Source organism: Ylistrum balloti, unplaced genomic scaffold, assembly GCF_031769215.1.
Source record: "Ylistrum balloti isolate Yb309-2 unplaced genomic scaffold, AGI_CSIRO_Ybal_v1 Utg370070, whole genome shotgun sequence".
Classification (NCBI taxonomy): Eukaryota; Metazoa; Mollusca; class Bivalvia; order Pectinida; family Pectinidae; genus Ylistrum; species Ylistrum balloti.
Window position 1 is genome coordinate 811502 of NW_026782112.1, and position 15557 is coordinate 827058.

General features: G+C 40.5%; 1 protein-coding gene across 1 annotated transcript in view; it reads right to left on the reverse strand.

Moving 5' to 3' along the window:
- Positions 1–14: 14 nt before the first annotated feature.
- LOC132549627 (neurogenic locus notch homolog protein 1-like) overlaps positions 15–15557 on the reverse strand; it is a 40080-nt gene continuing 24537 nt past the window's right edge. The window contains exons 2-6 of the mRNA XM_060213574.1: positions 9397–9510; positions 8241–8401; positions 7556–7759; positions 613–1229; positions 15–409 (exon numbers count right to left, since the gene is read on the reverse strand). Coding sequence (XP_060069557.1) covers positions 15–409; positions 613–1229; positions 7556–7759; positions 8241–8401; positions 9397–9510 — 1491 coding nt within the window. The remainder of the gene's footprint in view (positions 410–612; positions 1230–7555; positions 7760–8240; positions 8402–9396; positions 9511–15557) is intronic.

Here is a 15557-nt window from a genome sequence, read left to right on the forward strand (position 1 = left end):
CGTTGATGTCATTATCACAATTGTGCACTGAATCCTTGACACGCGCATAATCGTGTTGTTACACGTGCGTGTTGGCATGGATTTTGATGGTGACACTCGTTCACATCACTGTTACAGTTATGTCCGTTGTATCCTCCGTGACACGAGCACGTGTAGGACCCGATCGTGTTGTTACACGTGCCTCCGTGTTCACAGGGGTTATGTTGGCATTCATTCACGTCAGTATCACAATGATCACCCGTCCAGCCCGCGTTACACTTACACGTGTAAGACCCAACACTGTTTACGCAGTGCATGTTTTTATGTGGACATTTTGTATGTTGGCACTCGTTGATGTCATTCTCACAATTGTGTCCACTGAATCCTTGACACGCGCACGTGTAGGACCCGATCGTGTTGTTACACGTGCCTCCGTGTTGGCATGGATTTTGATGGTGACACTCGTTCACATCACTGTACATTTACAGTTATGTCCGTTGTATCCTCCGTGACACGAGCACGTGTAGGACCCGATCGTGTTGTTACACGTGCCTCCGTGTTCACAGGGGTTATGTTGGCATTCATTCACGTCAGTATCACAATGATCACCCGTCCAGCCCGCGTTACACTTACACGTGTAAGACCCAACACTGTTTACGCAGTGCATGTTTTTATGTGGACATTTTGTATGTTGGCACTCGTTGATGTCATTCTCACAATTGTGTCCACTGAATCCTTGACACGCGCACGTGTAGGACCCGATCGTGTTGTTACACGTGCCTCCGTGTTGGCATGGATTTTGATGGTGACACTCGTTCACATCACTGTTACAGTTATGTCCGTTGTATCCTCCGTGACACGAGCACGTGTAGGACCCGATCGTGTTGTTACACGTGCCTCCGTGTTCACAGGGTTTATGCTGACATTCATTCACGTCAGTATCACAATGATCACCCGTCCAGCCCGCGTAACACTTACACGTGTAGGACCCAACACTGTTTACGCAGTGCATGTTTTTATGTGGACATTTTGTATGTTGGCACTCGTTGATTTCATTCTCACAATTGTGTCCACTGAATCCTTGACACGCGCACGTGTAGGACCCGATCGTGTTGTTACACGTGCCTCCGTTTTCACAGGGAGTATGTTGGCATTCGTCAATATCCTGTGAACAGTTACGTCCAGTCCAGCCACTGTTACATGTACAACGGTAGGTTCCAGGACTATTTTCACAATGACTTGTACCAGGTCTGTGACAGTAATGTCCCTTACACTCATCAATATCATGACAGTCGTTTCCTGTATAACCTGTGTGATTAGAAGCGGAGATAGAGACAAATTCATTGAATTTATGTAATTCTGAAAATGCTCTCTCTCTTTGTCTCTCTCTCTTTGCTGAGAGGATTTAAATTCTTACAGTTAACATCCGCTAGATGATTAATCAGACATTCTATATACAAAACCTAAGTCATTACTACAGTCATAAGATATCGGCTGTCCATTATCGTACTGCTACCTGACATGTCCCTGGATTAAACGAGTTATCATACTGATACTGATACCTGACATGTCCCTGGATAGACATGTCCCTGGATAGCCTGTGTCCGAGTTATCGTACTGATACCTGACATGTCCCTGGATAGGCTGTCCGAGTTATCGTACTGATACCTGACATGTCCCTGGATAGGCTGTCCGAGTTATCGTACTGATACCTGACATGTCCCTGGATAGGCTGTCCGAGTTATCATACTGATACCTGACATGTCCCTGGATAGGCTGTCCGAGTTATCGTACTGATTATCATACTGATAAGTGACATGTCCCTGGATAGGCTGTCCGAGTTATCATACTGATACCTGACATGTCCCTGGATAGGCTGTCCGAGTTATCGTACTGATACCTGACATGTCCCTGGATAGGCTGTCCGAGTTATCGTACTGATACCTGACATGTCCCTGGATAGGCTGTCCGAGTTATCGTACTGATACCTGACATGTCCCTGGATAGGCTGTCCGAGTTATCGTACTGATACCTGACATGTCCCTGGATAGACTGTCCGAGTTATCATACTGATACCTGACATGTCCCTGGATAGGCTGTCCGAGTTATCATATTGATACCTGACATGTCCCTGGATAGGCTGTCCGAATTATCATACTGATACCTGACATGTCCCTGGATAGGCTGTCCGAGTTATCATTGATACCTGATATGTCCTGATATGTCCCTGGATAGTACTGTCTGGATAGGCTGTCCGAGTTATCGTACTGATACCTGACATGTCCCTGGATAGGCTGTCCGAGTTATCGTACTGATACCTGACATGTCCCTGGATAGGCTGTCCGAGTTATCATACTGATACCTGACATGTCCCTGGATAGGCTGTCCTAGTTATCGTACTAATACCTGACATGTCCCTGGATAGGCTGTCCGAGTTATCATACTGATACCTGACATGTACCTGGATAGGCTGTCCGAGTTATCGTATTGATACCTGACATGTCCCTGGATCGGCTGTCCGAGTTACCATACTGATACCTGACATGTCCCTGGATAGGCTGTCCGAGTTATCGTACTGATACCTGACATGTCCCTGGATAGGCTGTCCGAGTTATCGTACTGATACCTGACATGTCCCTGGATAGGCTGTCCGAGTTATCGTACTGATACCTGACATGTCCCTGGATAGGCTGTCCGAGTTATCGTACTGATACCTGACATGTCCCTGGATAGGCTGTCCGAGTTATCATACTGATACCTGACATGTCCCTGGATAGGCTGTCCGAGTTATCGTACTGATACCTGACATGTCCCTGGATAGGCTATCCGAGTTATCGTACTGATACCTGACATGTCACTGGATAGGCTGTCCGAGTTATCATACTGATACCTGACATGTCCCTGGATAGGCTGTCCGAGTTCTAGTTATCCTACTTATACCTGACATGTCGCTGGATAGGCTTTCCGAGTTATCCTACTGATACCTGACATGTCCCTGGATAGGCTGTCCGAGTTATCATACTGATACCTGACATGTCCCTGGATAGGCTGTCCGAGTTATCATACTGATACCTGACATGTCCCTGGATAGGCTGTCCGAGTTATCATACTGATACCTGACATGTCCCTGGATAGGCTGTCCGAGTTATCGTACTGATACCTGACATGTCCCTGGATAGGCTGTCCGAGTTATCGTACTGATACCTGACATGTCCCTGGATAGGCTGTCCGAGTTATCGTACTGATACCTGACATGTCCCTGGATAGGCTGTCCGAGTTATCGTACTGATACCTGACATGTCCCTGGATAGGCTGTCCGAGTTATCGTACTGATACCTGACATGTCCCAGGATAGGCTGTCCGAGTTATCGTACTGATACCTGACATGCCCCTGGATAGGCTGTCCGAGTTATTGTACTGATACCTGACATGTCCCTGGATAGACTGTCCGAGTTATCGTACTGATACCTGACATGTCCCTGGATAGACTGTCCGAGTTATCGTACTGATACCTGACATGTCCCTGGATAGGTTATCCGAGTTATCATACTAATACCTGATATATCCCTGTAATGGCTTTCCGAGTTATCATACTGATACCTGACATGTCCCTGGATAGACTGTCCGAGTTATCATACTGATACCTGACATGTCCCTGGATAGGCTGTCCGAGTTATCGTACTGATACCTGACATGTCCCTGGATAGACTGTCCGAGTTATCGTACTGATACCTGACATGTCCCTGGATAGACTGTCCGAGTTATCGTACTGATACCTGACATGTCCCTGGATAGGCTGTCCGAGTTATCATACTGATACCTGACATGTCCCTGGATAGGCTGTCCGAGTTATCATACTGATACCTGACATGTCCCTGGATAGTCTGTCCGAGTTATCGTACTGATACCTGACATGTCCCTGGATAGGCTGTCCGAGTTATCGTACTGATACCTGACATGTCCCTGGATAGGCTGTCCGAGTTATCATACTGATACCTGACATGTCCCTGGATAGGCTGTCCGAGTTATCGTACTGATACCTGACATGTCCCTGGATAGGCTGTCCGAGTTATCATACTGATACCTGACATGTCCCTGGATAGGCTGTCCGAGTTATCGTACTGATACCTGACATGTCCCTGGATAGGCTGTCCGAGTTATCGTACTGATACCTGACATGTCCCTGGATAGGCTGTCCGAGTTGATACCTGACATGTCGTACGAGTTATACAGATACCTGACATGTCCCTGGATAGGCTGTCCGAGTTATCGTACTGATACCTGACATGTCCCTGGATAGACTGTCCGAGTTATCGTACTGATACCTGACATGTCCCTGGATAGGCTGTCCGAGTTATCATACTGATACCTGACATGTCCCTGGATAAGCTCTCCGAGTTATCGTACTGATACCTGATATGTACATGGATAGGCTGTCCGAGTTATCATACTGATACCTGACATGTCCCTGGATAGGCTGTCCGAGTTATCGTACTGATACCTGACATGTCCCTGGATAGGCTGTCCGAGTTATCGTACTGATACCTGACATGTCCCTGGATAGGCTGTCCGAGTTATCATACTGATACCTGACATGTCCCTGGATAGGCTGTCCGAGTTATCGTACTGATACCTGACATGTCCCTGGATAGGCTGTCCGAGTTATCATACTGATACCTGACATGTCCCTGGAGGCTGTCCGAGTTATCATACTGATACCTGACATGTCCCGAGTCCGAGTTATCGTACTGATACCTGACATGTCCCTGGATAGGCTGTCCCTGGATAGGCTGTCCGAGTTATGTACTGATACCTGACATGTCCCTGATACCTGATATGTCCCTGGATAGGCTGTCCGGTACTGATACCTGACATGTCCCTGGATAGGCTGTCCGAGTTATCGTACTGATACCTGACATGTCCCTGGATAGGCTGTCCGAGTTATCGTACTGATACCTGACATGTCCCTGGATCGGCTGTCCGAGTTACCATACTGATACCTGACATGTCCCTGGATAGGCTATCCGAATTATCGTACTGATACCTGACATGTACTGATACCTGACATGTCCCTGGATAGGCTGTCCGAGTTATCATACTGATACCTGACATGTCCCTGGATAGACTGTCCGAGTTATCATACTGATACCTGACATGTCCCTGGATAGGCTGTCCGAGTTATAGTACAGATACCTGACATGTCCCTGGATACACTGTCCGAATAATCGAACTGATACCTGACATGTCCCTGGATAGACTCTCCGAGTTATCGTACTGATACCTGACATGTCCCTGGATAGGCTGTCCGAGTTATCATACTGATACCTGACATGTCCCTGGATAGGTCTGGATAGGCTTTCCGAGTTATCATACTGATACCTGACATGTCCCTGGATAGGCTGTCCGAGTTATCGTACTGATACCTGACATGTCCCTGGATAGGCTGTCCGAGTTATCGTACTGATACCTGACATGTCCCTGGATAGGCTGTCCGAGTTATCATACTGATACCTGACATGTCCCTGGATAGGCTGTCCGAGTTATCGTACTGATACCTGACATGTCCCTGGATAGGCTGTCCGAGTTATCGTACAGATACCTGACATGTCCCTGGATTGACTGTCCGAGTTATCGTACTGATACCTGACATGTCCCTGGATAGGCTGTCCGAGTTATCGTACTGATACCTGACATGTCACTGGATAGGCTGTCCGAGTTATCATACTGATACCTGACATGTCCCTGGATAGGCTGTCCGAATTATCATACTGATACCGGACATGTCCCTGGATAGGCTGTCCGAGTTATCATACTGATACCTGACATGTCCCTGGATAGGCTGTCCGAGTTATCGTACTGATACCTGACATGTCCCTGGATAGGCTGTCCGAGTTATCATACTGATACCTGACATGTCCCTGGATAGGCTTTCCGAGTTATGATACTGATACCTGACATGTCCCTGGATAGGCTGTCCGAGTTATCATACTGATACCTGACATGTCCCTGGATAGGCTGTCCGAGTTATCGTACTGATACCTGACATGTCCCTGGATAGGCTGTCCGAGTTATCATACTGATACCTGACATGTCCCTGGATAGGCTGTCCGAGTTATCATACTGATACCTGACATGTCCCTGGATAGGCTGTCCGAGTTATCATACTGATACCTGACATGTCCCTGGATAGGCTGTCCGAGTTATCGTACTGATACCTGACATGTCCCTGGATAGGCTGTCCGAGTTATCGTACTGATACCTGACATGTCCCTGGATAGGCTGTCCGAGTTATCATACTGATACCTGACATGTCCCTGGATAGGCTGTCCGAGTTATCATACTGATACCTGACATGTCCCTGGATAGGCTGTCCGAGTTATCGTACTGATACCTGACATGTCCCTGGATAGGCTGTCCGAGTTATCATACTGATACCTGACATGTCCCTGGATAGGCTGTCCGAGTTATCATACTGATACCTGACATGTCCCTGGATAGGCTGTCCGAGTTATCGTACTGATACCTGACATGTCCCTGGATAGGCTGTCCGAGTTATCGTACTGATACCTGACATGTCCCTGGATAGGCTGTCCGAATTATCATACTGATACCGGACATGTCCCTGGATAGGCTGTCCGAGTTATCGTACTGATACCTGACATGTCGCTGGATAGACTGTCCGAGTTATCATACTGATACCTGACATGTCGCTGGATAGACTGTCCGAGTTATCATACTGATACCTGACTGGATAGGCTGTCCGAGTTATCGTACTGATACCTGACATGTCCCTGGATAAGCTGTCCGAGTTATCGTACTGATACCTGATATGTACCTGGATAAACTGTCCGAGTTATCATACTGATACCTGACATGTCCCTGGATAGGCTGTCCGAGTTATCATACTGATACCTGACATGTCCCTGGATAGGCTGTCCGAGTTATCATATTGATACCTGACATGTCCCTGGATAGGTCTGGATAGGCTTTCGGAGTTATCATACTGATACCTGACATGTCCCTCTCCGAGTTATCGTACTGATACCTGACATGTCCCTGGATAGACTGTCCGAGTTATCGTACTGATACCTGACATGTCCCTGGATAGACTCTCCGAGTTATCGTACTGATATCTGATATGTACATGGATAGGCTGTCCGAGTTATCATACTGATACCGATACCTGTCCGAGTTATCGTACTGATACCTGACATGTCCCTGGATAGGCTGTCCGAGTTATCATACTGATACCTGACATGTCCCTGGATAGGCTGTCCGAGTTATCGTACTGATACCTGACATGTCCCTGGATAGGCTGTCCGAGTTATCGTACTGATACCTGACATGTCCCTGAATAGGCTGTCCGAGTTATCGTACTGATACCTGACATGTCCCTGGATAGGCTGTCCGAGTTATCGTACTGATACCTGACATGTCCCTGGATAGGCTGTCCGAGTTATCGTACTGATACCTGACATGTCCCTGGATAGACTGTCCGTTTTCGTACTGATACCTGACATGTCCCTGGATAGGCTGTCCGAGTTATCATACTGATACCTGACATGTCCCTGGATACCTGGACATGTCCCTGGATGGACTGTCCATATGTGATGTAACACATACCCAGCTCCACGTGTCTGTAGTAGAGATGTACGTAGATGCGATGTCCAGCTGATTGGTAGTGTGGTTTAAACGGACGTCACCACATGTGGAAAGCTGGTTTGTATCCGGTCTAACTATCGTATCGACACAGTTCCCATTTCCGGTGTCATGTGGATCACTGTATAGAAAAAAAAAGAAATAAAAAACATTTTCAACATCAAAACTAGACTCAAAAATATCCCCGTATGTTTTATCTTCAGATAAATCTTAGGGTCATATTTTCAATTTCAAAACTTTATAGCAAATAATATATATATCACCTTTATATGTTCATTTCTTTATATCGTTCGGAATTATTAAATTAAACCAAAATATCAAGAGAATTTTTATTTTTGATTACTAACAGATGTAAAGGTTTCAACACTGACACATTAAATATGACTGATACTTCTCTAAGATGAGATAAAGCAATATTTAAATAACAATGACAAAAATGCGGATGCGGAGCGATATTTTGGCAACTTGACATTGAAAATGAACTCCAGAATATATTTAAATGTTTGGTCAGTCATTTAAGGACTAACTTGTTATAATTTGTTCTCTCCTTGTAGCCACATATTCAAAGATGCGTGTCGCACGTGCTTGTGTCTGTGACTTACTTGTTGACACATATCCTGAAATGCGTGTCGCACGTGTCTGTATCACAGTCAGGAAGCGTACCGCCGTCACAACATTGTCTAGCTTTTCCATTTGTTTTACACGATTTGTCTGGGTTAGTGTAAGCTTGAATCTTCCACGCAACAATCGCAGCTACTTTCATCTAAACAAACAAGGCGACAATCAGGGATATTAAATTGGTATCTCATAACTCAATTACTCAACGTTATTATAGAAGTCTTCTCTGGTCGATGATTTTGTATCAATATCACTGATTAGCACTAACTAAAACTACCGTCACCATATTTATCATCACAAACAATTATTTGTATATTATTTTTAAAATTGTAAAAAGTAAATTCCACAAAAATGGACAGTTGAGAAGCTGTTAAATGACTTCGTACACCAAAGGATGAACATATGCGTTAAACAGGGGACGAAGACACGTAGGATTTGGTTACAGAAAAAAAAACCTGAAGTTATCTACATAAACTGCTATCCCGATTAATCATTGGTAACTAACTTGACTTCTGGTGAAACATTTCAGTGGGATCACGATAGCATTTGATTATAAAACCGAAGACAGACACCCGGTTTTTTGGATTGTTTTTTATTGATATTAACAGAGTTATGAAATGAACACTAAACAAGAGGATGATAAATATTATGACGTACACCACTTTGGTAGTTGGTTAATTTCGTGGGAACTATGTTGAGGGACCCCTGGTTTGTGTATCCCTCTGTAGCTAGGGCGGCCTGTATAATCATCGGATCGACAGCCTTGTTCCCACACTTGGCAGTGAAACCAACCCTGGTTATGATAGGAAAGATGTAATATATCGTATTGACTCATATAAACATTTTTTGAATGTCATCATCATCATCATTATCATCATCACTGAAATAATTGACAAAATTCATGATGACGATATCACGCCGCTTTGATTACCAAATCAAGTACAACATATAAGTACATGGGATAAGTTGTAGATCAGTGTATATATCGACACAATACTTGTGATTATATATCTAATTAGCTTTCTGTCTACTTCACCTTTTGTTCTAATGCCTTAAAAGGTGTTTCTGTGTTTTTCTGTCTGAAACATCTACATTAGCAGGAGAAATACTTTTCCTTTTTAAGTAATTTCCTGGACTTACCTGGTAGTCGACCATAGATACTGAGCCGAGGACAGTTGTATTGTAGGACAAATGTGTTTCCTCAGGAAGGAACCAATCAATCTCTGAAAGTTCTGGATTAGGTTGTCGGTAACACTGGTGTAGGTTTTGTATCTAACAATAACTGGTTCTGAAATGTTTATATTATATCACGATGGTTGTAATGTCTGAAATATTTATATTATATCACGATGGTTGTAATGTCTGAAATATTCATATTATATCACGATGGTTGTAATGTCTGAAATATTTATATTATATCACGATGGTTGTAAGTCTGAAATATTTATATTATATCACGATGGTTGTAATGTCTGAAATATTTATATTATATCACGATGGTTGTTAAGTCTGAAATATTTATATTATATCACGATGGTTGTAATGTCTGAAATATTTATATTATATCACGATGGTTGTAATGTCTGAAATATTTATATTATATCACGATGGTTGTAATGTCTGAAATGTTTATATTATATCACGATGGTTGTAATGTCTGAAATATTTATATCATATCACGATGGTTGTAATGTCTGAAATATTTATATTATATCACGATGGTTGTAATGTCTGAAATATTTATATTATATCACGATGGTTGTAATGTCTGAAATATCTATATTATATCACGATGGTTGTAATGTCTGAAATATATATATTATATCACGATGGTTCTAATGTCTGAAATATTTATATTATATCACGATGGTTGTAATGTCTGAAATATATATATTATATCACGATGGTTGTAATGTCTGAAATGTTTATATTATATCACGATGGTTGTAATGTCTGAAATATTTATATTATATCACGATGGTTGTAATGTCTGAAATGTTTATATTATATCACGATGGCTGTAATGTCTGAAATATTCATATTATATCACGATGGTTGTAATGTCTGAAATATATATATTATATCACGATGGTTGTAAAGTCTGAAATATTTATATTATATCACGATGGTTGTAATGTCTGAAATATTTAGTATTGATATCACGATGGATAAAATGTCTGAAATATTAAGTAACCTTTACTGGTACAAAGTAGCCACAGACTTAATAACAACAATATCTTTTATTTATCCAGGGTTGCATATTAAGACAAGTCTTGTTTATAATATGGCCCTGCCGTAAAATATATACACATATCACAGAAAGATGTTACATTGGATGTTACCGGTACATAAAATACATAAATTGTGAATATTAATTAATTATAAGATACAATGTAGAACAAACATTATTACAATACATAGTTTGCTAAGATCTATTATAATGTCATCGAAATATTGTAACTGTAAGATACATCAATACAGGCGTAAAATATATTCAGATATCACAGATATCAATGATTGTTGCAAAGCTAAAATCTAAAATTTTGAGAAGAGCTCCTGTAGATATTTATGTTTGAAAACAGCCACACTACAAGAATTTCTAATATTTTCACTGATACCATTTAGTAAAACTGAGCAAGTATATGAGCGTTTAAAATACTTTGTTCTAGCTAAAGGAATATAAAATTTGTTCGAAACTGAAGATCTTGTGTTTCTAGAAGTGACATCCCTGACAAAGGTAAAAAGACTACACAAGACTCCTGGGGTATCTCCATGTAAAATTTTGAAGGCTAGAGTTGCTTTCCCAAAAGTGTGATATTCTTCAATAGGTAGCCATTTTAACTGTTTAAAAAGAAATTTGGAAGGAGTGAGAACATCTTTCACATTCAATAAAATTCTCGCTGCCCTTTTCTGTAGTGTAGAAATCTTCTGGATATAAGATGTGTTACTAACTTCACACCAAACTACCGAACAATAGATGAAGTGAGGGAAAACTATACTTTGATAAACTTTGGTAAGCACATCGTTTGACATAAATGGCTTTATCCGTCTAAGTACACCTATCTACCTTGAAATTTTCTTGGAAATGTAATTAATATGTTCTTTCCAAGATAGACAGTTATCCACATATAAACACCAAGAAGTTTTGCGAATTATACAGTTTCAATAAATAAGTTGTCTACAGAAATTTTCAGCTCACGACATCTGGCTAATTTGTGAGCTGATCCAATCAACATACACTGAGTTTTGCTAAGATTAAGACTAAGTTTATTATCTCTCATCCACTGGATTGTACATTGAAGATCCTCTGTCATTTTCATTTCTAATTGATTTATCCCTTACACTCTGTGAGGTGTCATCAGCATACATAGTTACTGAGGAATGTTTCAAACATTTGGGATAATCATTTATATTTAAAATAAACAATAGAGGCCCAAGTATCGAGCCTTGAGGCACACCAATACTAATGGGTGAAAAATCACACCACTGTTACATACAGCTTGTGATCTATTTGATAGATATGATAAAAAGAACTTAAGTGAAAGAGGAGACACATCATATGCTTTGAGTTTGTGTAAAAGAACGGAGTGATTAACTGTGTCAAATGCCTTACGCAGGTCGATAAAAACAGCACCTGTCAAAAATCCTTCATCTATATTTTGTAACCATTTGTCTACTACGCTCACCAGAGCTGTATCTGTGGAAGGATGAGGACGTAAAGCAAACTGACAGTCACTGAATAATTGATTCTTGGAGAGATAATCATAAAAAGTATTATGTACATGTTTCTCCAATATCTTACTGAGAACTCTTAATACAGACACAGGTCTGTAATTATTGACTAGGGTAGGGTCACCAGCTTTAAAAATAGGTGTGACCTTGGCCTTCTTCCATTCAGAAGGGAAAACACCTTTAGATAAAGACATATTATACAGAAATGTAACAAAATAGGGTTTAGTGTAACACAACTGGATTTTCATATGGGATTGGTTGAAATAAGCTTAAACAATATTTCGTTTAATGTTCAATAGTATGTCAATATAACACATATAGGTAGTTCACAGGGGTGTGGATAATTACTTGCATATATACACTTAGGTTGGTGTAGTCTTGACCCCCCGAGATTCTTATCAGTGGGTGTACAGCTTCGGCCAGTTAATTAGAGACTATACCCACTTCCTAGATAATCAAACTTATGCAATTTCCCGTTCGGACAGTGGCCATCTAATAGTAGAGTAATTATTAGGGTCTATTTCAAGTAACAAATTAGAAGGGAGAATCTCAACCTTGCACCCGAATACAGGTGGCTATACTTCAACAATCGTAACATCTAGTAACACGTGAAGTCCATATTAGGGGATGGCCGGACAAGCTTGGTCCATAGTAAGATAAAAGGGGGGAGATCTTCAGGTTAGAACACGCAGCCTTTGGGGGAGCCCATAAGATGAACAGTTCTGATAAGAGACACAATGTGAAGTACTGGTATGAGTATATGAACTCTGTATGTTGATGAGATGTTCCTTTTGTACATGTAACATTATTATTATTCAACATGTAATAAACATGGCTATTACCAACAAGTACGTGTGTTTATGCCTACTGTGTTACAACTGGTACACTGTAGACACAGACACAAGTCTCAACCTTACTCTTACATATACTGTAGACACAGACACAAGACTTAACCTTACTCTTACATACACTGTAGACACAGACACAAGACTTAACCTTACTCTTACATATACTGTAGATTACATACACAGACACAAGACTTAACCTCTTACATACACTTACTCTTAAGACTTAACCTTACTCACTGTAGACACAGACACAAGACTTAACCTTACTCTTACATACACTGTAGACACAGACACACATACACTGTAGACACAGACATAACTTAACCTTACTCTTACATACACTGTAGACACAGTAAGACACAGACACTGTAGACACAGACTTAACCTTACTCTTACATACACTGTAGACACAGACACAGACTTAACCTTACTCACATACACTGTAGACACAGACATAAGACTTAACCTCTCTTACATACACTGTAGACACAGACACAAGACTTAACCTTACTCTTATACACTGTAGACACAGACACAAGACTTAACACTGTACATACACTGTAGACACAGACATAAGACTTAACCTTACTCTTACATACACTGTAGACACAGACACAAGACTTAACCTTACTCTTACATACACTGTAGACACAGACACAAGACTTAACCTTACTCTTACATACACTGTAGACACAGACACAAGACTTAACCTTACTCTTACATACACTGTAGACACAGACACACTGTAGACACAGACACAAGACTTAACCTTACTCTTTACTCTTACATACATATACTGTAGACACAGACACAAGACTTAACCTTACTCTTACATACACTGTAGACACAGACACAAGACTTAACCTTACTCTTACATATACTGTAGACACAGACACAAGACTTAACCTTACTCTTACATACACTGTAGACACAGACATAAGACTTAACCTTACTCTTACATACACTGTAGACACAGACACAAGACTTAACCTTACTCTTACATACACTGTAGACACAGACACAAGACTTAACCTTACGATTACATACACTGTAGACACAGACACAAGACTTACATACCTTGTAGACAGACACAAGACTTTATCTTACACACCCTGTTATCTTGAGATAGACACTTACTCTGACTGCTGCACTGTAGTCCGAGTTGCCCGTTGTGACATGATATGTATGGATTACTTCCGGTGTAATGGTGGGTACATTGGGGACCTGTGTATCCGGAGTCACACCATGCCTTCATTTGTATGGTAAGGCTGCAAACAGTGAAATATTTCCTCAGTGTTTGGACTTCAGTTTCATCATTTAAGACATTGAATTGTTTTCCTGCAAGCAACTAAAGGGGAAAGCCGAGAGGGAGAGAGAGATTTATTCCTAAATATGACAAACGAGAGTATGTTAATTACACTTTCTCTTGGAGAAAAAAAATGTTATTTAAGACATTGAAATTGATTCCGTTTCGATTTGTCATATTTTAACAAAGTTCGGGAAAAACACAGAATCACATGTGACAAGGAGACATTTCTTTGTAAACAAGATTTAGAAGTATATCTTAAAATAAAGGATACTGTGTATGTATTCTCGCTTTTAATAATGTGTTGATACACCTTCAAAAATAACACATGGAACAGAAAAGACCACGTTTGACTACTGGAATCTGAAACAAGTGATACCATGGAAACTGTATTGCTTCACCTTTAAAACAATATAGTATGGGGAAGGTTTCGTGTGAATTAAGACTGTAAGAATTATGTAAGTCACACAATTATATATCACCTGTCAATGTTTATGATCCAATAATCAATTAACATTCGATAAATTAACCTCATTTTAAGTAAACCTCTAAAATATGTACCTGTGGTACGTGTGTGTATGACCGATTGAATGAAGTCAACATGACAAATATTGTGTTTCGCGGAAGTTTGCAGATTCACGACCGTCTTTAGATGATTTCTTAATTTGAACATTTGAATGTCAATAAAATTATTGAAATCATCACTTAAAAGTTGAACTAGATAACAAATCATGATATACCGTTCCATTAGAGGATTAAATTTTTTTTGAATACAGTACATTTAATCAAACAAATTAACAAACATAATCCTTGATACATGGAAACATAAAAACATACGAAGACACAATCTACAGAAAAACGTGTAACTATAATATATTCAATAGAATGTACAGTATTTGTATACTTATATTTTACCCAAGTACTTAAATATTTCACTCTTATTGTTTATGAAAAACAAATAAATATATATATTAATTATAATTTTTTAAATTGTTATTATTATTATATTACCTATGAATAGTTTACTTACCAAATAAATAAAACATAACATGTACTAGCATATCAAATTAAGTAATTTATTTCCGGGTCAAAATCCGGAGTTCATTATCCTGACGTTAGTTTGGTTTTTAGTTTTTACGTTTATAAACGTGTCGCTTGGTCGGGTGTAGAGTGTGAACTCGTATTTTAGTCGTGTTGCTGTGTCAGCTACAGTGGGGTGTTGGTTAACAACCAGTTAGTATTGTTTTAGAAAAATGGACTGTGTGTCCGGCACAATAATGATATATCTTATCTTTCGGATAGTCTCCGAGCACACTAGCTATATAAAGAGGATGTTCTTATGTCGTTCTACAGTGGCAGATTTTACTGATGACAATTAATATCTGTGTTGAACAACAAGGGAAATACTGGTATGT